The 26,096-nt window shown below is 39.8% G+C and overlaps 1 protein-coding gene across 1 annotated transcript; it reads left to right on the top strand.

Moving 5' to 3' along the window:
- Nucleotides 1-553: 553 nt before the first annotated feature.
- Nucleotides 554-25,536, top strand: LOC131969881 (NACHT, LRR and PYD domains-containing protein 12-like). The gene is made up of 14 exons (XM_059331111.1): nucleotides 554-765; nucleotides 3,254-3,343; nucleotides 4,907-5,029; nucleotides 5,169-5,222; nucleotides 5,693-7,511; nucleotides 7,612-7,785; nucleotides 8,187-8,360; nucleotides 9,236-9,406; nucleotides 10,082-10,255; nucleotides 14,717-14,890; nucleotides 15,781-15,951; nucleotides 18,636-18,809; nucleotides 19,522-19,692; nucleotides 23,788-25,536. The coding sequence occupies exons 2-14, from the start codon at nucleotides 3,295-3,297 to the stop codon at nucleotides 23,981-23,983; spliced, it is 3,624 nt and encodes a 1,207-aa protein (XP_059187094.1). The 5' UTR covers nucleotides 554-765; nucleotides 3,254-3,294; the 3' UTR covers nucleotides 23,984-25,536.
- The last annotated feature ends 560 nt before the right edge of the window (nucleotides 25,537-26,096 follow it).

Raw genomic sequence — 26,096 nt, 5'->3', positions numbered from 1 at the left:
ATTTTAGTTGACTAAAATGTAAAAATAACATCAAATGTAATGCCGTATATAAGCAACACATTTTTATAATTTAGGAATACAAATTGCTTTGGGCCTACACCAACAATCAATGAAAATTAAAATGTGAAGAGAATAGAAAAACAAAATATATATATATATATATATATATATATATATATATATATATATGTTTTTTTCCTTTGGCCGCAACCACAGGGAGCCACTGCAGACTGCCTGAAGAGCCACATGTGGCTCCAGAGCTGCAGGTTGCCTACCCCTGGTTTAAATGATGGGAGAGATTTTGAGAACTCTGCTGAGTTTTCTGTTTTTTGTTTTCATATTATAATATTACACCCTCAGCTCACAGTTTGCCTGAATGATTGGTTTGTGAGACAAAATAGTCCTCAGTTCTTTGTGTGTCTAGTGTGTTTTGGTTGTTTCATCTTCATTTTTACAGTATTCACAATTTGTATCAAGAACCACAAATCTAGAGAGAAATGCTTTCAGGTTTAAAACTCTAAAGGATTTTCTGACTCATCGCTGGAAGAAATGAATGCTGACTGATTACAGGATGTGAAGTTATGCAATACTTTCACTTCCTCATTGCACTCTTCGAGACAAAGAGCAGGAAACAGCCTCAGATGAGCGTATAACGGGACTAACGATGGTTAGTCTGAAGCAGCTGCCTTGTTCTTTGGAGTTTTTTTCTTTACATCTCAAGTCAGTTTTTAGTCGGATTTAACCGGGAAACAGCATCAAAGAGAGGTAAGATGAGAGCAGCGACTGAGGTGTCCCAGACCCTAAAGAGCTGCAGGAATTATTATTATTTAGCACCAAATGAATTGGCTCTTTGGAAACTTTATCATACCTTAAAAGTTGTGACACTTTGCACACGCGTCAGGTCTGGTGAAAATGTAGAGATTTTAGGTTAGGGGTCTTGGGAATGGATAATGGTTTACACGCAGAGACGCACCCAAAGCCTCGGAGCCACGTCCTAAAACAAACAGGAAGTCAGCCATCTCAAACTGAATGAGCAATGTTAGGGCGTTTGGGGCCATTTCCACTTCAACCTTGGTCAGTACCATCTTAAGACTTTTGAGTTTAAAAGTTATTTACAGTTTAATTTGTTATAAAAGTATGTGGGCGTAGCATGGCGGCAAATTTCAAGTACTCACTATGAACAGGGGCGCAGATGAGATTTTTGTACTGGGGGGACCAAGCTGCCAGCAAATGATTTCAACTCAATGATTTATTTTTCCACTACAAGCCTTAATCAAAATGTTTTTTTCAAACATTTTTATATGAACTGTAGTGTAAACAACAACATATTTAGATAAAAAAGAAGTTTGTTAAAATTAAAATAACATTATACATAAAAATAAAAAACAACAAAGAAACTATTCACCTACAGCCTAAATAGGCTTTATTTTACATTTAGCCTACTTGAGGTAAGAGTAAATGTTGTTTATTGTTGTCAGAAGCGACTACTCAACATTAGAAAACGATTATCTGCCACATCTGGTAAAGTCAACAGGCAACAGGCGTGGATAGCCCACTGACATTGCTTGTTTTTTGAGCAAACGCTGTGATTGTTTTTTGATTCTTAATTTTCATCTGTCATTAGGGGTGTTTCCATTACAGTCCAATACCCAGAATGAGGCAGGTCTCACTCGCTGAAACGCCTCTAATTTGAATATGAGCCGTCCTGAGTGGTCTTTTGTCTGGACTTTTTTTGTCCCTGTCAAAGAGCAGGGCCGTTTTTCTCCCCTGAAAAAAGCCTGGTTGCTGATTGGATAGAATGCTAAGCAGGACGTGACGTAGTACTTGACGCTACAACAACACACGCCATTTGTAAAAGCCGGCAAAACCGTGTTGTCGCTATATTTAGCGACTTTTCAGAGCCCCCTAGCTACTATTTTTCAAAAAAGCGTCTACCAACAAATCTAGCGACATTTTCTGGCATTATTGGAGACTTTTGGAGACTCCTTACTGTTAACGAGCCATCGGCCCTGCGGCTCCTTAAGAGTAAGAACAAGTCGAAGTGGCACTTTCCTCCTGCAGCAGTCTCTCCCAGCCGCAGTCACAGAGCTGGAGGGGATGTTAACCCCTTAGCGTCCAGTCTACTACGTCAGCAAGATGGCGGTGGATGCATTGCAGCGCTCGGTGAAATACTGATACTGATATTCCTTTTTTTTCGATCATAGCAGCCCTCGCTGGCAATGAAAAAATGACATGTTTACACTTTGATGTCCTTCTTATAGAGTGTTTCCATCAATCATCAACCATTTGTCCTGTACTCTTTTAAATGCATCACTCATGCACCACCTGTTGGAATCACTTGTTGACAGAGTGCTTCACCATTTGCAATACCCAGACTAATGCGTCAGTGTTTGGCGGAGATGTGTGGAAATGCAGTATGACGCAAAGTTAATTTTCTCCTGATTTTTCCCTCAGAAAAATGCCATTTATGTCAGAATATTCAGAAGACATATGTCGTGAAAAATGGGTCCAATATTTACTTTATGACCCAGTCTTTGGGACAAAAGACTGGGTCATAATCTAATCTCACTTTCATTTAATTTCCATTTGTTCCACTTACTTTTGTTTCCCTTTAACTTTATTTATGTAATGAGCATTCAAAATCAAATTTCGAGTTATCATCTAGTAAATAACAAATTATGACTATGCTTTCAATAATAACTGTACTGAACCAATATTTATATGTAATACACTATGTTAAACACCAGCATCATTATTGCACTGACCCTATAATTCCCCTCAAAGTTTATGATATATTATATTTAATAGATATATTATATTTAATTAATATTAAAATAAAAAATCTAAATATTATGAACAACATCAATGATGAACCTTGAAACTCAAAACTATAGAGATCCTTTACTTAATTATCTTGGACTGGTTTTTAATTCCAGTGTCTTTTTCAGGATAATTATTAATAAAATTAGATTAAAACATGTTTCTGTTGAATCAAACATACAAGAGAGGTAGGAGGGCTTTTTTCAGTCCTAAGTAAGCAGCCTCCAAGAAGTCATAGTTGGAGACTGACTCACTCTCAAACTACGTTAAAAGAAATGCAGGTTTGTCCAAACTGTCAGAAGCAAGTAAGTGTGATAAGCATGAGGGAGGAAACGCAAAGAGGATCTTATCGGTTCCTTATGTCATCACAGACAGGTAAACTTTTTTTTTAAACAGCTACTTGTAACATTAACTGTGTAATCTTTATTTTCAGGTTACTTCTCCACTTGGAGGAGCTGGGTGAAAGTATGCAGGATGGAAAACGACTTAAGCCGGCCTGCAGGTCTGTCAACATCACAGCAGGGTAAGATGGTGCTCCTGAACTTTCTCCAGACTGCAAGAAAATTATACTTTTCATATTTATTATCAGCAGACATATGCCAAGCAAGTCCAATCGAGTCCTTAGTTGAGGTAAGTTACAACATAAAACATAATTATTCAGCAGGTAACATTTAATGCGACATTATCGCATGACGATTTCAATTAAAATGAAATAACATTGAAACGTAATTAATTTATAGATTATGTGTCAACATATTCGTATTGCAGAAATAGAACGTTACAATGCCAACATTTAATCTATCAAGTGGGTTGATTGGTGATTTTAATATGATCTTTTTTTTAGATTGTGTCTGAGTAACATTAGCTAACATCAGCCCTCACCAGTGTTTGGAGCGTTTCTATTAAAATGTATCATAATGCAGATTACTAAATATGCCCTAAAATTTAATTTGTAACATATTTCATGAGATTACTCCACATTCAAATTACTTTTGGAATAATCATCTGTTGTCAGCTGTGTCTCACGCTTATTTTATTCATCATGGTGTCTCTGATTGCCGATCTATTAATTTGATTATGAATTTGTTTAAATTATTTTCAAATCCAATTGATTGAGAGCGCTGTATTTGTTAATGTGCTTTAAATCCTGTTGTTGAGATTCAGGTTAATGTATGTTGTTTTTTTTTAGCACAAACAGCTGAAACATTTAAAAAAGAACCAACAGACTCCCCCATCTCTCTCTCTCTCTCTCTCTCTCTCTCTCTCTCTCTCTCTCTCTCTCTCTCTCTCTCTCTCTCTCTCTCAGAACTTTCTTCAGTTGAATCCCAGTCAGACTGATGTGCAGTAAAATATTGTACAAACCAAAAAGCTGTTTCACTGTTACAGTAACTCCAAATCTGAAACCCACATCACTCTGGCACCCAAACCAGTTCCTTCCCCATAGACCTGTTTCATAGCTCTGCCTTTGACTGCTGCCTGTTTGGCAAAGCACCCAACCCTGAACCCAGCCCAACCCTCAACAATCATTATGAATGGTGAGCCCACAAGACACCGTGTCATTTCTTCAGGCTGAGCCCAACTGGGACTCATGGGTGCAGATCTAGCTATCAGGTGATCACCCCCCTCCCAGACCTGACCCAGGACAGAGTCCCGGTCTCCCCATTGTTGGCCTGGTTCCCCAACCAGGAGCTGCTGGTCCTGACAACACAGATACCATGGTGGAAACAAAGCTTCAGAAACAGTTGACTGAAAACTCTCAGAGTTTAGATCTTCCAACTGATGAATTTGGCAGCAAATACGTCATTCAGTTTTCTACTTAGCTCACATTTCTTACTTGCAACCATTTCACGTACAATAAACATTTTTTTCACCCTCTTAGACCTGTGGATCAAGAAGAGTTCAATAAATATTGTCTGGTCAGTTTAGATTCAAATGTGTCCCATGTATCACATTTTTATTTAGCTCATTTTGTTCTTGATTTTTCAGGTCTCATAAATCAGCGCTAACAAAACAGAATCTCTGAAACGAAACGCTTACACAGAGTTCACATGTTGACAACTTTGTTTATTTGTCTATTTTCAAACAGCTCAAACTCAGAGAGAAGCAGGACACCAAACAATCAGCGCCAAGTCTGGAGCTGTCGCTGTCGCACCTCAGTTAACAGATGTTAAAGCAGAGAATATAAACATCACTGTCAACAACACATATGGTAAATGCTTCCCCTCATTAAAACAAAAATCAAATAAATGGCATATTTGTGTTTAATTATGTACTGGCTTGACTTGTTATCACCCAAAATGCCTTTAAATATTTAGCCTCTCAATAGATGTTGTATGTTTGTGTTTCAGGCCAGTCTCCCAGCACGACAGCCAACACTGAAGCCGTTTCTGACCAAACTGAAGGTATTGTGCTGTCTGAAGACTGTTAACATATGCATTATAATTTTTACAACCACATGATAAAAAGTTACTTTACTTCTGGTATTAAACTAAACCAGAATGAATATTATGAAAGTGTTGTGCAGATGACATGATGTCTTGCTTTGTAAATGAAAGCTGACTTGAATCTTGCTACCTTACCGTCATCTGCACATCTTGTTGGTCTATCAATCTAAAATATATTAGATGTTTTTTTAACCATTATTCTGGAGCCTGGTTTGGTTTATTCAGAAATCATTATAACATGTATACGCACCAGAGATCTGTCCAAGTAGATGTGGATCTGAGCCAAAACCAGGACTTCAGTCGGTACTCGGACTGGATCATGTTTAGTTCTTAGCTTTTGTTTTTTTTTAGTTTGTCTGAAAACGTAACACACATACCTGCTTTACTTTCAAACTATAATGTAAATATGATTTTTATTCATCTTTTAGCAAAAATCCGAAGGTGCCGAGATGCACTGAAAAGTTTCCTTGAAAATCAAACGAAGGATCTATCTCAGGGAACAAAGGACGAAGGATGTTCGACCCCTTTAAACAAGATCTATACAGAGCTTTACATCACAGGAGGAGGCAGTGGGGAGGTTCATAGTGAACATGAAGTGATCAAGTTAGAATGCAAAAGGAGTCCGAGTGAGGAGAAGAACATCCAGCTCAGTGACATTTTTAAACCTTTAGCAGAAGAAGAAAGCCCTCCTCAGAGAGTTCTGACGAAGGGAATCGCTGGCATTGGGAAGTCGGTAGCTGTGCAGAAATTCATTCAGGACTGGGCGACCGGAGAAGCCAACCAAACTACTGACTTTGTCTTTCCATTCACATTCAGAGACTTGAATTTAATAAAAGAGGACTGTTCTCTTGTGTCGTTAGTTAGTTCCCATTTCGAAGAAGTGGAGGATTTGGAACCATCAGACTACAACAGTTCAAGTGTTTTGTTCATCTTTGATGGCCTTGATGAAAGCCAGTTACCTCTGGATTTCAAGAAAATTAGGAAGTGCAGAGATATTACAAAGCTCACAACATTAGACGTCCTGCTTACAAACTTAATCTCAGGGAACCTGCTGCACAAAGCCTCGATCTGGATCACAAGTAGACCAGCTGCAGCCACTAAGATTCCTCCTGTGGTCTTCAACAGAGTGACCGAGGTACGAGGCTTCGACGATGACCAGAAGAAGGAGTACTTTCAGAAGAAAGTTACTGACAAAAACATGTCTCAGAAGATACTCAATCATCTTCAGTCAAAGCCACTGAGAAGTCTCTACATCATGTGCCACATCCCAGTCTTCTGTTGGATTTCAGCCTCGACTCTCCAGAGTCTCTTAACAGAAACTCACAAAGGTGAGTTGCCAAACACTGTGACTGAAATGTACACACACTTCCTGATCATCCAGACGGAGCTGAAACACCAGAAGGATTATGAGGAAGGTGAATCAGACAAAGATTTCATCATGAAATTGGGACAGCTGGCATTTGAACAGCTACAGAAGGGCAACATCATCTTCAAGAAAGAAGACGTAGAAAAGTGTGAGATTGACTCGAAACAAGCTACAGTTTTTTCAGGAGTTTGTACAGAGATCCTCAGAAAAGAGTCTGGACTTCACAAACAAGAGATTTACTCTTTCATACATTTAACTGTTCATGAGTTTCTTGCAGCTCTGTATGTCTTACAGACCTTCATCGATAGGGGAGAAAATCTGCTCACCAACTCGACAAAGAAAACACAGTTTCCTCTTTTCCTCCGAAAGACCTTCAGATTCATCATAAATCTGCTCACCAACTGGACAATGGAAGCACAGTTTCCTCTCTTCCCCCTACAGAAGAGCGCAGTGGATCTGGCTTTGGACAACGATCTGGGACAATGGGACTTGTTCCTGCGCTTCCTGCTCGGCCTGTCACAGGATAAAAGTCAGAAGCTTCTTCAGGAAGAATTGGAATTCAAAGGAATTCTTCAACAGAGCAACAAGAAGACAATTGACTACATTCACGAGAAGATCAAGAATCTGTCCAACCACGACAAGAGCATCAATCTGTTCCATTGTTTGAATGAGTTGGGTGACCGGTCTCTGGTCAAGCAAGTCCAACAGTATCTGAGCTCAGGAGATGCTAGTAAGCTGTTACCTGAACACTGGTCAGCTCTGGCCTTCCAGCTGCTCGTTTCCAATGATGACCTAGATGTCTTTGACCTGAAGAAATACCACAGATCAGATGAAGCTCTGGAGAGGCTGCTGCCAGTGCTCAAAGCATCAAAGACAGCTTTGTAAGTATCAGACCTCAAGGAACCCAACAGATCTTAATCTGCAGAAGGACAGAGGGGGATGTTTGCTCAATGTTAACAATCATTTTGTTTTTTACTTCAGGTTGAGTGACTGTTACCTCACAGACAGATGTTGCAGAAATATTTCATCAGTTCTCAGCTTGAAGTCTTCTGGTCTGGAGGAGTTAGACCTGAGCAGAAACAAACTGCAGGACTCTGGACTGAAGCAGCTCTCTGAAGGTCTAAAAAGTCCCGACTGCAAACTCCAAACACTCAGGTATTAACATCCAGATGTGTGTCTGGTGATGTATGATACCAGGAACATAGAGTAGATTTAAGAGAGACTTTGTTGATCTTCAGCCAGATGTCAAAAGATGGAATTTTCTGAGCGCTCTGTGATTTCCAGGACAGTGAGTCAGTCGTTCCATCACATCTTCAAACGTGTCAATCAAAATCTGCAAAGCTAAAACTAAAAAATAATTAAACCCATTTTTGTGTAATTTCCTTTTATAGGTGTTGAGTCATCAGGTCAGGTGCTAGCTGAGTGAAATGACAACAGAATTAGCTGATGTATCCCTTCCTCATATGTTGGAAAAGTTCAGCCACGGGGTCAGAGGTCAGGGTCTGGAGCTGCCACTGCATGTTACCTCCTATAAGTTAAACTGTTTCTCCCAACAGACTGGTTGACTGTGAGTTTACAGAGAGAGGCTTTGCTGCTCTGACTTCCAGTCTGAAGTCAAACCCCGCCCACCTGAGAGTCCTGGATCTGTCAGATAATTACCTCACAGACAGTGGTGTCAGAGACCTTTGTGAGTTCTTGGCAGATCCACGTTGTCGACTGCAGACACTGAAGTGAGTATTGTGGTCATTATCACACTTTGAATAAAAAAAGCTTTATAAAATGCTGTCACACATTCAGGTGTGCAGAGCCAGTTTGAGGCCATTTTCACACTAAAACTCCTCTATTTAGATTATTATTAATAAATGTTTTGTAACGCATTAGAATGTTGTTTTACACACATGAGGACTTTTTAAATAGTGTGTATTAATACCACGCAGCGACCTCCAGTCTGACCAGTGAAGCAAACAGGAAGTGCCTTCAGCCTATCAAACATCCAGCAGGGGGCGCCACCGTTTGTCCTCTCTGTCTCAACACAAACTAAGACAACTTCTCACCTGATTTATTGCCTCAGTGGCAACATTCTGGTCTCAATCGCTAGTTTCAAGTCTTCTTCAAGACAATCCGATGTAAATGTGTAAATAATGGTCCCATTTAGAAGAAAACAGATGATAAAGCAGGGTGTGATTTGTGTGTGAAGGGCTAAAAGGTGAACGACCCAGTAGAATGTTTCAGATTTTTTTTTGCTCCTGCAGAAGAATTCAAACATTAGTTGCCTTCTGACCTTTTTATCCCTCCTGCACACTTGCTCCCTCAGTAAAGGCAAATGGCACTGTCAGTTTTCTTTTTCCAAAATGCATAAACATTAGTCATGTTAATATTACAACATGCATTCGACTCATTTAACCACTTCTATTGAGGAGTTCTTAAGTAAAGTACAAAGTAATATAAAGTCTATGGGGTGGTCTGTCACAGTGAAACGGAATCGATACATTATAGTGTGTTATAAAATATTTAATGTTTTTACATTTTATTTTATTTTGATACACTCTCATGAGAACCAATAAAAACTCTGACGTGTAAACTGAGTTTAAATGTCTCCTTCCAGCCTGAAGTCCTGCTGGTTACCAGCAGAGAGCTGCCGGTCTTTGACCTCTGACCTCAGAGCCTCCTCTGCTCTCAAAGAGCTCGACCTGAGCCGGAACTACCTGGAGGACCAGGGGGTGGAGCTGCTTTCTGATTGGCTGAAGAAACCCCAGTGTACACTGGAGATACTGAGGTAGGACTTCTCAATGTTTTGTTTTTTTTAAAGATATTTTTTTGGCCATTTTGTAGCTTTATTGACAGGAGAGATATTGAGAGTGAAAGGGGGAGACAGAGGGGAAGACATGCGGGAAAGGGCTCCGACCCGGATTCGCATCCGGGCCGCCCGCTTACGAGGACTGGGCCTCTGTGGTACGCGCTCTACCAGGTGTGCCACCGGGAACGCCCCATACAGAACGTGTTTGAAATGTTAATATGCTTCATGTTACATACACATGTATTTTTAAGAATATATTTATTTCTAACCTAAACAATGAACCTTCTTAGATGTGCGTAGTGTTCTGACACATCTCAAACCCCGGTCTCCAGGTGAAAGGTGTCGGAGTAACCACCCAGCCACAGTATCTTGACAAGAACAACAGTTCAGCACACTGTCAAAAACTGTGACATGCTGCAGGCAGGGGGCGCCACCGGGCGCCACGTTACTAAAGTGCATGTGACAGTCATAAAAACATTTCAGTCATGTCACCTCCCGGCCTCCATAGTTCATAATATAATTGATGAATTTTTAATTTTAGATCATTTATTGTTAGTTAGACTCAGACTGCAGCTCAGCCACGGGGTCAGAGGTCAGGGTCTGGAGCTGCCACTGCATGTTACCTCCTATAAGTTAAACTGTTTCTCCCAACAGACTTGCTGGCTGTGAGTTTACAGAGAGAGGCTTTGCTGCTCTGACTTCCAGTCTGAAGTCAAACCCCGCCCACCTGAGAGTCCTGGATCTGTCAAGAAATAACTTCACAGACAGTGATGTCAGAGACCTTTGTGAGTTCTTGGCAGATCCACGTTGTCGACTGCAGACACTGAAGTGAGTATTGTGGTCATTATCACACTTTGAAGAACATTGAAATGACTTCTCACCTGATTTATTACCTCAGAAAACATTCTGGTCTCAATCTGTAGTTTCAAGTCTTCAAGACAATCTGATGTAAATGTGTAAATATTGGTCCCATTTAGAAGAAAACAGATGATAAAGCAGGGTATGATTCGAGGCATGGCTACCTTTGATTGACAGGTGGCTAATGTAACAGGTGTGTATGAGGGGCTAACAGAGGACGACCAAGTAGATTGTTTCTGATTTGTATTTGCTCCTGCAGAAGACATTAAACATTAGTTGCCCTCTGACCTTTTTATCCCTCCTGCACACTTGCTCCCTCAGTAAAGCCAAACGGCACTGTCAGTTTTCTTTTTCCAAAATGCATATACATTAGTCATTTTTAATAGTACAACATGCATTCAACTCATTTAAACACTTCTAATCAGGAGTTCTTCAATTTCACAGGAAAACATTGTCAATTAACAAATCTCTTATATGGGGAAATAACGTCACCTAGTGGCCAAAGTAATATAAAGTCTATGGGGTGGTCTGTCGGAGTGAAACGGTACCGATACATTATAGTGTGTTATTATCTATTTAATAAATATTTTTTAATAGTATTTTATTTTTATACATTTTCAGAAAAAAGTTTGAACCAATAAAAACTCTGATGTGTAAACTGAGTTTAAATGTCTCCTTCCAGCCTGGACTCCTGCAGGTTACCAGCAGAGAGCTGCCGGTCTTTGACCTCTGACCTCAGAGCCTCCTCTGCTCTCAAAGAGCTCGACCTGAGAGTGAACTACCTGGAGGAGCAGGGGGTGGAGCTGCTTTCTGATTGGCTGAAGGAACCCCAGTGTACACTGGAGATACTGAGGTAGGACTTCTCAATGTTTTTGTTTGTACAAAATGATGTACATTTAAGTGGGATACAGATGTTACAGTTCAGTTAGCAGCCAGAAGGTCAAATATAGCCATGAATAAACTGAGTATTATTCTGCTTGAAGCAGAAACAAAGAAACATTTCAACAGTTTGTTGAATGTGAAATGTGTCTTGCTTATTGTCAGATGTTCAGACTGACGTCACTTTCATGTCTGTAGCTAAATAAAAAGCTGAAATCTGATTTCAGCATGACATCTAGAAACAGGAAAACAGCGAGTCTGGCTCCATCCAAAGGGAACAAAATCCACTGACAAGTGGTTTGTTTAATCTGTCCGTAAACAAACGTGGCGAGCGGAGCTCTAGGTGTAAGTCAATCAGTCGTGAGTACAAAGAAGCCAGACAACGCCACCCTGGGAGTTTCACCCAGGGAATTGAAATAGAATAGAATATATAAGTCAAGGCACTCAGGTTCGTTAACCTATAAGCAAAAGACAGTGTTACAGGTGCAAAAATATTTTTATTTCACAAGTTTAAGATTCAAAAGCACTTTTAAAAATACATAATACTGGCATAAGGGGAAATAGGGGCCAACTCAGAGCTGAGGCTTACCAGGGGGGAATGGGCCGCGCGGACAGCCAGGGAGCCCGGGAAGAGTCACCCCACTCACACGTGACGCAAAGCACACACAAACACACACACACTCATGTCAGTGTACCAATCAAAACCGGGGGGGGGGGGGGGGGGGGGGGGGGGTGAACAGCACAGCACACCAGAAGGGGGTCCCCACCACCGACGTCACCCATCCCACCACCTTCGGCCTTCAGCTGCTGAGACAAGAAACGGAAATTAGGGGGAGAACTCTCAAAACAAAAATAATATTTGAATTACTAAAGGAAATTCAAATAAACTACAAAATCACAAAGGAACTTAATTGACAAAACACAATATTGAGTACACAATATACTCAATAAAATCAAAATAACCTAAACTACACAAAATAACGTAACTGTCAGAAAAGAAATACAGTAATAAGCTAATCAACCAAAAAATAGCTTCAATGAAAATAAATCAATCAATTAGAAGAAATGATATATCAACCAAACACAAAAAAAGGATAAGGTAATTAAATCAAATATCACTGAGGTAGTTAACGACAGACAACACTGAAATAAGAAGTATAGTCGTTAACAAATCAAACCAAATGACAACTTAAATAAATTAATTGGTCAAACACAATATAAGAGAAGTAACAAGGTAATTTAACAAACAAATGAGCGAACTAATCCAACACAACGGTACTGAAAAATAGGGGAACAAAGATTAATCAAACAAACAACAAAAAGGAAAATAACCCCTTGCGCCACACAACAATATTAAGACTGCCCACTTTAACAAGGTAGGAGTTAGTATTTTTTATAAGTCCACAATGCAGCAACTGGTGGCAAGTCGGAGTTGGGCAAAGCCTGGACAGCAGAAGGAGGCAAAACAACCGACGGCCAAAACCGCAGAGGCAAACAGTAGAGCAAGCAGTAGAGGCAAAGCCGGTGGAAGCAAAACTGGTAGTGTTACACTGAGGCCCGATCAGGCAGAGTCAGTGCGAGAGAGAGAGGAGCCATCGGGACGACTGTTGCGGCCGGGGAAGTGCCGTTGCTGATGCGGGACCAGCATCGGAGCAAGCCTGCAGCCGGTAGGAACGAGACAACCGGAAGTGATACGGCCAGGAAGTGGGCGTGTCTCGGTCCTCAGAGTCAGAGGCCGTAACTCTGCCTGCCATCTGCCTATATAGCAGACTCCTGGCAATGATTGGCTGCTGAGAGCCAGGTAGTTAAAGGAGAAGGCCACTGCAGCAGGCATCATCTCCTACACAAAGATTAAAGGTGACGATTTACCGTTTAATATGTGGTTATGTGCTGAAGGAGACCTTCAGCTTGAGTTATAGTCGGCCGGGGGTTAACAGGAGTCTCACTGTTGTTTTGATATCTCCTCTGTTGGATATGATCAGAATTTATTGTGCTTTATATTCCCCACAGTAACTGTTTTTACATTCTTTCATTTAGCGACAATGAGCTATACACATAGCTTTATAGAACTGGAGTTACATAAGGTAACCCATAATTATTTCACTGTTTCGTCAAAGAACTGCAGCGTCACACCTTTGTAGATGTTTGTTGGTGAAAAGGAGGAGAGTCACTTTAACTTCTTTAACTTCACTCTCAACAAACCCCACCGGCATCACAAACATGTGAGGGAAAACATTACTGTTCTTTCTTTCCTGTCGTGGTATCTCTGGTGACTTCAAAGCCCAACATGTGATGAAGAGTGTTGGTGTGTACATAGAAACTACAAACCCAGCAAGTACTGGGGAGAAACATGTCGGTGACCAGGCATCAACTTTTGGTCGCCAAACGTGAAATCATCGATTTTCGTCACCTTATATTTTGATTTTTATTAATCATTATACCATGAAGTTATACATCAGCTTAATAATGAAAATATGATATTAAATATAACATCTTTACAACAATCAAACTAAACTTAATTTGAATCTCAAGTGTTTTGTACCAGGAGAGCAGCTGTTGTTATGTTCCCTTACAGATCCTTCAGCAATGTTTAATTATCACTAATGCAACATATATTATAATAGCAATGGTATATATGCTTTAGTAACGTGGCGCCCGGTGGCGCCCCCTGCCTGCAGCATGTCACAGTTTTTGACAGTGTGCTGAACTGTTGTTCTTGTCAAGATGCTGTGGCTGGTAGTTACTCCGACACCTTTCACCTGGAGACCGGGGTTTGAGATGTGTCAATCTCAATCTGATCTAATAACTTGATCAGACTCTTGATTCTGTGGTCACAGTTTGACTCAATTTTTAATTTAATTTTCTTTCCTTTTTCAGCAGTCCATCAAGTCTTGATGAGTAAAGATCAACAGATTGCTGGTTTTATGTGCTGACAGCTGTCATTTACATTTTCTTTCAAAAGATTGTCTACATTGTACCAAGTGTGATATAACTACTACATGTTGGTTTGAATGTACCGGCCTGATTCCATAAGGTAAAAGTTGAAACTAAAAGCATATTTAGAAATATTAATGAAATAATATTTATACAGAACGTGTCTGAAATGTTAATATGCTTCATGTTACATACACATGTATTTTAAAAAATATATTTATTTTTACCTAAACGATGAACCTTCTTAGATGTGCGTAGTGTTCTGACACATCTCAAACCCCGGTCTCCAGGTGAAAGGTGTCGGAGTAACCACCCAGCCACAGTATCTTGACAAGAACAACAGTTCAGCACACTGTCAAAAACTGTGACATGCTGCAGGCAGGGGGCGCCACCGGGCGCCACGTTACTAAAGTGCATGTGACAGTCATAAAAACATTTCAGTCATGTCACCTCCCGGCCTCCATAGTTCATAATAAAATTGATGAATTTTTAATTTTAGATAATTTATTGTTAGTTAGACTCAGACTGCAGCTGCAGCTCAGCCACGGGGTCAGAGGTCAGGGTCTGGAGCTGCCACTGCATGTTACCTCCTATAAGTTAAACTGTTTCTCCCAACAGACTTGCTGACTGTAAGTTTACAAAGAGAGGCTTTGCTGCTCTGACTTCCAGTCTGAAGTCAAACCCCGCCCACCTGAGAGTCCTGGATCTGTCAGATAATGACCTCAAAGGAAGTGATGTCAGAGACCTTTGTGAGTTCTTGGCAAATCCACGTTGTCGACTGCAGACACTGAAGTGAGTGTTGTGGTCATTATCACACTTTGAATAAAAGCTTTATAAAATGCTGTCACACATTCAGGTGTGCAGAGACAGTTTGCAGGTGTTTGAGGCCATTTTCACACTAAACCTCCTCTATTTAGATTATTATTAATAAATGGTTTGTAACGCATTCGAATGTTGTTGTACACAAGAGGACTTTTTAAATAGTGTGTATTAATACCACGCAGCGACCTCCAGTCTGACCAGTGAAGCAAACAGGAAGTGCCTTCAGCCTGCAATCTATCAAACATCCAGCAGGGGGCGCCACCGTCTGTCCTCTCTGTCTCAACACAAACTAAGACAACTTCTCACCTGATTTATTACCTCAGTGGCAACATTCTGGTCTCAATCTGTAGTTTCAAGTCTTCTTCAAGACAATCCGATGTAAATGTGTAAATAATGGTCCCATTTAGAAGAAAACAGATGATAAAGCAGGGTGTGATTTGTGTGTGAAGGGCTAAAAGATGAACGACCCAGTAGAATGTTTCTGATTTTTTTTTTTGCTCCTGCAGAAGAATTCAAACATTAGTTGCCTTCTGACCTTTTTATCACTCCTGCACACTTGCTCCCTCAGTAAAGGCAAACGGCACTGTCAGTTTTCTTTTTCCAAAATGCATAAACATTAGTCATTTTTAATAGTACAACATGTATTCGACTCATTTAACCACTTCTATTGAGGAGTTCTTAAGTAAAGTACAAAGTAATATAAAGTCTATGGGGTGGTCTGTCACAGTGAAACAGAATCGATACATTATAGTGTGTTTTAAACTATTTAATGTTTTTAAATTTTATTTTATTTTTATACACTCTCATGAGAACCAATAAAAACTCTGATGTGTAAACTGAGTTTAAATGTCTCCTTCCAGCCTGAAGTCCTGCAGGTTACCAGCAGAGAGCTGGCGGTCTTTGACCTCTGACCTCAGAGCCTCCTCTGCTCTCAAAGAGCTCCACCTGAGCCAGAACCACCTGGAGGACCAGGGGGTGAAGCTGCTTTCTGATTGGCTGAAGAAACTCCAGTGTACACTGGAGATACTGAGGTAGGACTTCTCAATGTTTTTGTTTTTTAACATCAAACCTCAGATAGATTATTTTCTGTAATTATTTCCTCCCTAAACATCAGCTCTGTGAAATATTATCTATGGAGTTTATTATTACATTTTCATGTCCTTGTTAGTCACACTCAACCTTCAAACTGCCAACATGTTCCAGTTTGTTGTTTGGCTCTTCTGAAGAAGCAGATCTACATTTAAGTGGGATACAGATGTTACAGTTCAGTTAGCAGCCAGAAGGTCAAATATAGCCATGAATAAACTGAGTTTTATTCTGCTTGAAGCAGAAACAAAGAAACATTTCAACAGTTTGTTGAATGTGAAATGTGTCTTGCTTATTGTCAGATGTTCAGACTGACGTCACTTTCATGTCTGTAGCTAAATAAAAAGCTGAAATCTGATCTTAGCATGACATCTAGAAACAGGAAAACAGCGAGTCTGGCTCCATCCAAAGGGAACAAAATCCACTGACAAGTGGTTTGTTTAATCTGTACGTAAACAAAGATTAAAGGTGACGATTTACCGTTTAATATGTGGTTATGTGCTGAAGGAGACCTTCAGCTTGAATTATAGTCGGCCGGGGGTTAACAGGAGTCTCACTGTTGTTTTGATATCTCCTCTGTTGGATATGATCAGACTTTATTGTGCTTTATATTCCCCACAGTAACTGTTTTTACATTCTTTCATTTAGCAACGATGAGCTATACACATAGCTTTATAGAACTGGAGTTACATAAGGTAACCCATAATTATTTCACTGTTTTGTCAAAGAACTGCAGCATCACGACGTTGTAGATGTTTGTTGGTGAAAAGGAGGAGAGTCACTTAAACTTCTTTAACTTCACTCTCAACAAACCCCACCGGCATCACAAACATGTGAGGGAAAACATTACTGTTCTTTCTTTCCTGTCGTGGTATCTCTGGTGACTTCAAAGCCCAACATGTGATGAAGAGTGTTGGTGTGTACGTAGAAACTACAAACCCAGCAAGTACTGGGGAGAAACATGTCGGTGACCAGGCATCAACTTTTGGTCGCCAAACGTGAAATCATCGATTTTCGTCACCTTAAATTTTGATTTTTATTAATCATTATACCATGAAGTTATACATCAGCTTAATAATGAAAATATGATATTAAATAATAACATCTTAACAATAATCAAACTAAACTTAATTTGAATCTCAAGTGTTTTGTACCAGGAGAGCAGCTGTTGTTATGTTCCCTTACAGATCCTTCAGCAATATTTAAATATCACTAATGCAACATATATTATAATAGCAATGGTATATATGCTTTAGTAACGTGGCGCCCGGTGGCGACCCCTGCCTGCAGCATGTCACAGTTTTTGACAGTGTGCTGAACTGTTGTTCTTGTCAAGATACTGTGGCTGGTAGTTACTCCGACACCTTTCACCTGGAGACCGGGGTTTGAGATGTGTCAATCTCAATCTGATCTAATAATTTGATCAGACTCTTGATTCTGTGGTCACAGTTTGACTCAAATTTTTATTTAATTTTCTTTCCTTTTTCAGCAGTCCATCAAGTCTTGATGAGTAAAGATCAACAGATTGCTGGTTTTATGTGCTGACAGCTGTCATTTACATTTTCATTGAAAAGATTGTCTACATTGTATCAAGTGTGATATAACTATTACATGTTGGTTTGAATGTACCGCCCTGATTCCATAAGGTAAAAGTTGAAACTAAAAGCACATTTAGAAATATTAATGAAATAATATTCATACAGAACATGCCTGAAATGTTAATATGCTTCATGTTACATACACATGTATTTTAAAAAATATATTTATTTTTTACCTAAACGATGAACCTTCTTAGATGTGCGTAGTGTTCTGAGACATCTCAAACCCCGGTCTCCAGGTGAAAGGTGTCAGGGTTTCCAGCAACTCTTAGTTATATTCAGTTAATTTTGTTTTCATGCCATATCATTAACTCCCCTGTTATTTCAGATTCTGCCACTCCCACCTGCCAGTTAATCAGTTCATTCCCTTCACCTGGTTTCCCTGCTCATCTCATCACCTGCAGGCCATTCCCTCATTAGTTCCGCTGTATTTATACTGGTCCACTTCCACTTGTTCTCTGCCAGATGGTCTTGTGTTTCACCAAGCCTTCCAGCGTTCTCTTGTCTGTTTTTGCCTGATCTACCTGTTCTTAACCTGCCTGTTTATTGGATTTTGGATTCCTGCCTGCCCCTTGTCGGATTTGTTTGCCTGTTTGGACTGATCTCCCGGTTTTGACCCTTTTTCCTGAACATTTAGGTAAACTGAGTTTCCGCTGATTTACTGTCTCTGTGTCGTGCTTTTGGGTTCTACTCTGCCAGTACTGGTGATCCTTACAGAAATGTGTCGCAGTAACCACCCAGCCACAGTATCCTGACAAGAAGTTCAACACACTGTTAAGAACTGTGACATGCTGCAGGCAGGGGGCGCCACCGGGCGCCACGTTACTAAAGTGCATGTGACAGTTATGAAAACATTTCAGTCATGTCACCTCCCGGCCTCCATAGTTCATAATATAATTGATGAATTTTTAATTTTAGATCATTTATTGTTAGTTAGACTCAGACTGCAGCTCAGCCACGGGGTCAGAGGTCAGGGTCTGGAGCTGCCACTGCATGTTACCTCCTATAAGTTAAACTGTTTCTCCCAACAGACTGGCTGGCTGTGAGTTAACAAAGAGAGGCTTTGCTGCTCTGACTTCCAGTCTGAAGTCAAACCCCGGCCACCTGAGAGTCCTGGATCTGTCACATAATTACCTCACAGCCAGTGATGTCAGAGACCTTTGTGAGTTCTTGGCAGATCCACGTTGTCGACTGCAGACACTGAAGTGAGTATTGTGGTCATTATCACACTTTGAAGAACATTGAGATGACTTCTCACCTGATTTATTACCTCAGAAAACATTCTGGTCTCAATCTGTAGTTTCAAGTCTTCAAGACAATCTGATGTAAATGTTTTAATATTGGTCCCATTTAGAAGAAAACAGATGATAAAGCAGGATATGATTCGGGGCGTGGCTACCTTTGATTGACAGGTGGCTAATGTAACAGGTGTGTATGAGGGGCTAACAGAGGACGACCAAGTAGATTGTTTCCGATATGTATTTGCTCCTGCAGAAGACATTAAACATTAGTTGCCCTCTGACCTTTTTATCCCTCCTGCACACTTGCTCCCTCAGTAAAGCCAAACGGCACTGTCAGTTTTCTTTTTCCAAAATGCATATACATTAGTCATTTTTAATAGTACAACATGCATTCAACTCATTTAACCACTTCTAATCAGGAGTTCTTCAATTTCACAGGAAAACATTGTCAATTAACAAATCTCTTATATGGGGAAACAACGTCACCTAGTGGCCAAAGTAATATAAAGTCCATGGGGTGGTCTGTCGGAGTGAAACGGTACCGATACATTAAAGTGTGTTATTATCTATTTAATAAATATTTTTAAATTGTATTTTATTTTTATACATTTTCAGAAAAAAGTCTGAACCAATGAAAACTCTGATGTGTAAACTGAGTTTAAATGTCTCCTTCCAGCCTGAAGTCCTGCGGGTTACCAGCAGAGAGCTGCTGGTCTTTGACCTCTGACCTCAGAGCCTCCTCTGCTCTCAAAGAGCTCGACCTGAGCGGGAACCGCCTGGAGGACGAGGAGGTGGAGCTGCTTTCTGATTGGCTGAAGAAACCCCAGTGTACACTGGAGATACTGAGGTGAGACTTCTCAATGTTTTTTTTTTTTAACATCAAACCTCAGATAGATTATTTTCTGTAATTATTTCCTCCCTAAACACCAGCTCTGTGAAATATTATCTATGGAGTTTATTATTAAATTTTCATGTCCTTGTTAGTCACACTCAACCTTCAAACTGCCAACATGGTCCAGTTTGTTGTTTGGCTCTTCTGAAGAAGCAGATCTACATTTAAGTGGGATACAGATGTTACAGTTCAGTTAGCAGCCAGAAGGTCAAATATAGCCATGAATAAACTGAGTATTATTCTGCTTGAAGCAGAAACAAAGAAACATTTCAACAGTATGTTGAATGTCAAATGTGTCTTGCTTATTGTCAGATGTTCAGACTGACGTCACTTTCATGTCTGTAGCTAAATAAAAAGCTGAAATCTGATCTTAGCATGACATCTAGAAACAGGAAAACAGCGAGTCTGGCTCCATCCAAAGGGAACAAAATCCACTGACAAGTGGTTTGTTTAATCTGTACGTAAACAAAGATTAAAGGTGACGATTTACCGTTTAATATGTGGTTATGTGCTGAAGGAGACCTTCAGCTTGAGTTATAGTCGGCCGGGGGTTAACAGGAGTCTCACTGTTGTTTTGATATCTCCTCTGTTGGATATGATCAGACTTTATTGTGCTTTATATTCCCCACAGTAACTGTTTTTACATTCTTTCATTTAGCGACGATGAGCTATACACATAGCTTTATAGAACTGGAGTTACATAAGGTAACCCATATTTATTTCACTGTTTCGTCAAAGAACTGCAGCGTCACACCTTTGTAGATGTTTGTTGGTGAAAAGGAGGAGAGTCACTTTAACTTCTTTAACTTCACTCTCAACAAACCCCACCGGCATCACAAACATGTGAGGGAAAACATTACTGTACTTTCTTTCCTGTCGTGGTATCTCTGGTGACTTCAAAGCCCAACATGTGATGAAGAGTGTTGGTGTGTACGTAGAAACTACAAACCCAGCAAGTACTGGGGAGAAACATGTCGGTGACCAGGCATCAACTTTTGGTCGCCAAACGTGAAATCATCGATTTTCGTCACCTTATATTTTGATTTTTATTAATCATTATACCATGAAGTTATACATCAGCTTAATAATGAAAATATGATATTAAATAATAACATCTTTACAACAATCAAACTAAACTTAATTTGAATCTCAAGTGTTTTGTACCAGGAGAGCAGCTGTTGTTATGTTCCCTTACAGATCCTTCAGCAATATTTAAATATCACTAATGCAACATATATTATAATAGCAATGGTATATATGCTTTAGTAACGTGGCGCCCGGTGGCGCCCCCTGCCTGCAGCATGTCACAGTTTTTGACAGTGTGCTGAACTGTTGTTCTTGTCAAGATACTGTGGCTGGTAGTTACTCCGACACCTTTCACCTGGAGACCGGGGTTTGAGATGTGTCAATCTCAATCTGATCTAATAACTTGATCAGACTCTTGATTCTGTGGTCAAAGTTTGACTCAATTTTTAATTTAATTTTCTTTCCTTTTTCAGCAGTCCATCAAGTCTTGATAAGTAAAGATCAACAGATTGCTGGTTTTATGTGCTGACAGCTGTCATTTACATTTTCATTCAAAAGATTGTCTACATTGTATCAAGTGTGATATAACTACTACATGTTGGTTTGAATGTACCGGCCTGATTCCATAAGGTAAAAGTTGAAACTAAAAGCACATTTAGAAATATTAATGAAATAATATTTATACAGAACGTGTCTGAAATGTTAATATGCTTCATGTTACATACACATGTATTTTAAAAAATATATTTATTTTTACCTAAACGATGAACCTTCTTAGATGTGCGTAGTGTTCTGACACATCTCAAACCCCGGTCTCCAGGTGAAAGGTGTCGGAGTAACCACCCAGCCACAGTATCTTGACAAGAACAACAGTTCAGCACACTGTCAAAAACTGTGACATGCTGCAGGCAGGGGGCGCCACCGGGCGCCACGTTACTAAAGTGCATGTGACAGTTATAAAAACATTTCAGTCATGTCACCTCCCGGCCTCCATAGTTCATAATATAATTGATGAATTTTTAATTTTAGATCATTCATTGATAGTTAGACTCAGACTGCAGCTGCAGCTCAGCCACGGGGTCAGAGGTCAGGGTCTGGAGCTGCCACTGCATGTTACCTCCTATAAGTTAAACTGTTTCTCCCAACAGACTTGCTGACTGTAAGTTTACAAAGAGAGGCTTTGCTGCTCTGACTTCCAGTCTGAAGTCAAACCCCGGCCACCTGAGAGTCCTGGATCTGTCAGATAATGACCTCAAGGACAGTGATGTCAGAGACCTTTGTGAGTTCTTGGCAGATCCACGTTGTCGACTGCAGACACTGAAGTGAGTATTGTGGTCATTATCACACTTTGAAGAAAGTTGAGATGACTTCTCACCTGATTTATTACCTCAGAAAACATTCTAGTCTCAATCTGTAGTTTCAAGTCTTCAAGACAATCTGATGTAAATGTGTAAATATTGTTCCCATTTAGAAGAAAACAGATGATAAAGCAGGGTATGATTCGGGGCGTGGCTACCTTTGATTGACAGGTGGCTAATGTAACAGGTGTGTATGAGGGGCTAACAGAGGACGACCAACTAGCTTGAGTTATAGTCGGCCGGGGGTTAACAGGAGTCTCACTGTTGTTTTGATATCTCCTCTGTTGGATATGATCAGACTTTATTGTGCTTTATATTCCCCACAGTAACTGTTTTTACATTCTTTCATTTAGCAATGATGGGCGATACATAGATTTATAGAACTGGAGTTACATAAGGTAACCCATAATTTTTTCACTGTTTCATCAAAGGTCTGCAGCAGCTGACACTTTGATGCTTTCAGGTCATTTCACTCAGTTAGGAACCTTCCAAAAGTAATTTCACCAGTTGACCGATAACTGACCTGTTCTGTCTTCAATGTTGTCATAAAGCCACAGTCACACATGAGAGAATGCAGCTGATGGTAAATTACTCCGATGGATAACGATGGCTGATAGTCACTGTACTGAGCCCAACATCAAATCAAATCAAATCAAGTTTATTTGTATAGCCCTTTACAGTAGCCAGAAGGTACCCAAAGTGCTTCACAGGAAATCCATAAAAACAATACATAACACATGCATAACATATAAGTACAAAATAAAAGTGCTGCAGTGCTGCAAGGTAGTACAAGCCATAGACAATAGCCATACATAGAAAGGAACAAACAAAATGAGTAGACCTAAGAAACAGAGTTGGCAGAATTAAATGCCAACCTAAAAAAGTGGGTCTTCAACTTTGATTTAAAAAGGCTGAGATCAGAAGTGAAACGAATGTCAGGGGGCAGTTTGTTCCACAGCCCTGGAGCAGCGACGGCAAAAGATCGATCGCCCCACTGTTCCAACACTGGGTTTCATGTATGTGATGGCAATAATGAAGTCCTCGAAAAGTAACAGTTCTGATTCATCAGCTGTGTACAGATCAGCTTTGCAAGTGCAGCGTCAGGTGGAAACTAGAGCTGTCCCGTTTTTTCCCCCATAATCATGTTCCAATGTATGCAAAATTTGCAGATTATTTTTCAAACTGATTTGTACTTTTATACACTTATTTTTCAGTCTATGGAATGCACTTGTTTCTAATAAAAGAATGTCACGAATGATAAAATGACAGACAGTCCATCGTGATGTTTCATTGTGGACATCGTCATGTGCTATTTAGGTCAACATCCTCCAGCCTTGTGTGTGACCGAGCCCTAAAGCTCAAAAATCCTCATCCATCTTTAAGAAAATTTAAAGGAACTGAAAGACATGTTAGAGTAAAGTTGCATGTTGTCATCGTAGTTATGTTAAAATAAAGTATTTTATAAAAGCAGATCCCAGTGGAATTAAATGAAGAATTAACTGAAAATAAAATTGGGCCTAGGATGGAGCCCTGTAGTACACCGCAGGAGAAGGAAGAAACAGAAAGAACAGAGCTAAATAATATGAGGTGTCCATGTGAATGATTTGAACAGACAACTAACAGCTTTCCATTACTGTGGTATTAAACCAGTGTTTTTCTCTCTCAGGTTGTCGTACTGCACAGAGAGACACTGTGAGTATCTGGCCTCGGCTCTGAGGTCGGACACTTCACATCTCAGAGAGCTGCAGCTGACCTACAGTCATCCAGGAGGATCAGGTCTGAAGCTGCTGACAGACATAAAGGAGGACAAACGTTACAGACTGCAGACACTGAGCGTGTCAGAGAGGCTTATCCTACTTTAGTCTGAAACAAATCAACTGAACTACAAAGTGTGTGTCACAGTGACCTCAGATGCATCCTGATTCTTCTCTCCTTAAAGAATCAGTGCTCATCAGGAGGGGAGGTTCTAGTGAGGCGATAAGGTTATTAAATATGAAATAATTATTGTTTATGACTACCTACATTGACAGACACATTTCAGATGACAGGACAATCAGCACCGGTTCCCCTCAAGGCTGCGTCCTTTCTCCTCTGCTCTACTTCCTGTTCAGGACTGTCCTCCCTTTAGAAGCGAGGTTGTTTCTACAAGCTCTCGCGCGCCCTCTCGCTGCCATAGTAATTATGAATGAATGAAGTGGTTTTAGGCTGGTAGATATCCTGCTAGCATAGCCAGTTCACTATAACGGTGCGCTATCTTTCTAGACGAGGAATGTGCCAGTTGTCCACGGCAGATGACATCACCTATTTACTCTCCTTTTGTCATAAATGCAGGCATGTATGACATTATGTTTAATATGTTCTTCTATATGAATTAAGTTTTTGTTCCATGTTTGGAAGAACAGTCCACTGGAAAATTATTTTTTATTTTACTATATATTTTTTCGTATTATAAGAGGCAAATTTCAGTTTAAATAACTCTTTTTTTCTAAAAGCCAATATATGATCAATGTATTACTTTATAGATGCACTGTATTTTTGTGTCAAAGAAATAAAGAGACAGAGGATTATCAATAAGACCGGGAATACACCAGTTGTCCACGGCAGATGACTTTACCTATTTACTCTCCTTTTGTCATAAATACATATACCAACAAATCCTGCTATTACCAAGAGCTGAGCAGTGTAAAGTTGTAAAGAGTTCTCATTTAACACAAGACACAACACAGAGGTCACATATGGAAAGTCAGAGGGGCATACTATATTGTGTGTTTGAAACATTTGACAATCATAATTGTTTAAGTTAAATGGAAAATTAGTTTTTAGTACAAAACATTTGATAAATATAACCATTTAATGTATTTGTTTATTATATATTTTATTTTTCCCATGCCTCTCCTGACATATCACTGCCTCTTTCCACTGTTGCTCCTCCTCTTACTGCAGCTCTGCTGTTTGGTTTCCTCCCTCTGATTTAAACAGTTATTGTGAAATAGCAGAGTGCTCTATGGAGCGAAGGAGGTGCTAAACCTAACAGGTAGGAGGAGGAAAGTTTTAGAAAAGGTGCAGCTTACCTTTTATCGTTTGTGTTTAAAGTCTCAGATGCCTCAGGTTTACATCAACCAGATGAGAGTTTACTTTATTGGACACAATAACAGAGACTTCACAGGTATGGCATGAAAATTAGAGCATCAAGTAATAAAACATGTGTCTATACAAATTAACTTAATTCCTTTTCAGAAATATAGAATATGTAACTCTGGTTAGCTAAAATATCATGATAACAAAGAAAAAACTGTTAATACCGGTTTTCTGTCATGTTGTATGGGGCTGCAACAATTATTTTCATTATTAAACCAATCTTTCCATCATTTTCATGACTAATCAATTAACCACCTTGACAATAAAATGTAAGGAAATGAAATGTGTGCCCTGTGTTATTTCCCAGAGTCTAAGGCCACGTCTTCACAGGGTGTTTTATTCAACCAACAGTCCAAAAGTATTCAGATTATTATTTTTTTTCAAGGAAAAGCATCAAATGTCTATATTTTTTTATATATGTGTTATAAAGAAGGTGTTTTGTTAAACTTTTCAAAAAGTTGAATGACTTTTATGTAGACAGTCATGTGACCCTCATCATATTTGTCAGGATAATTATTAATAAAATTAAATGAAAACATGTTTCTTTTAAATTGAACATACAACAGAGGTAGGAGGGCTTTTTTCAGTCCTTATTAGGCAGCTTCCAAGAAGTCATAGTTGGAGACTGACTCAATGTTGAACTATGTTAAAAGAAAAGCAGGTGTGTCCAAACTGTCATCAGCAAGTAAGCGTGATAAGCATGAGGGGGGAAACACAAAGCGGTCTTACTGGTTTCTCACATCATCACAGACCAGTCTGGGCAACAGCTGAGACTCAAAGAGGGAGCGGCTCCTGAGGTTTGATTTCCTGCTATTTCTTTTATGTGAAATGAAGTTA

This window comes from Centropristis striata, chromosome 1 (assembly GCF_030273125.1).
Source record: "Centropristis striata isolate RG_2023a ecotype Rhode Island chromosome 1, C.striata_1.0, whole genome shotgun sequence".
Lineage (NCBI taxonomy): Eukaryota > Metazoa > Chordata > Actinopteri > Perciformes > Serranidae > Centropristis > Centropristis striata.
This window is presented reverse-complemented; position numbering and strand designations above follow the sequence as displayed.

Excerpts from the sequence above, each read along its gene's own strand:
- LOC131969881 (XM_059331111.1), top strand. The coding sequence starts at position 3,295 with ATGGAAAACGACTTAAGCCGGCCTGCAGGTCTGTCAACATCACAGCAG. Across the intron at positions 7,512-7,611 it reads AAAGCATCAAAGACAGCTTT|GTTGAGTGACTGTTACCTCA; the intron begins GTAAGTATCAGA and ends TTTTTACTTCAG. Across the intron at positions 10,256-14,716 it reads TGTCGACTGCAGACACTGAA|ACTTGCTGACTGTAAGTTTA; the intron begins GTGAGTATTGTG and ends TTCTCCCAACAG.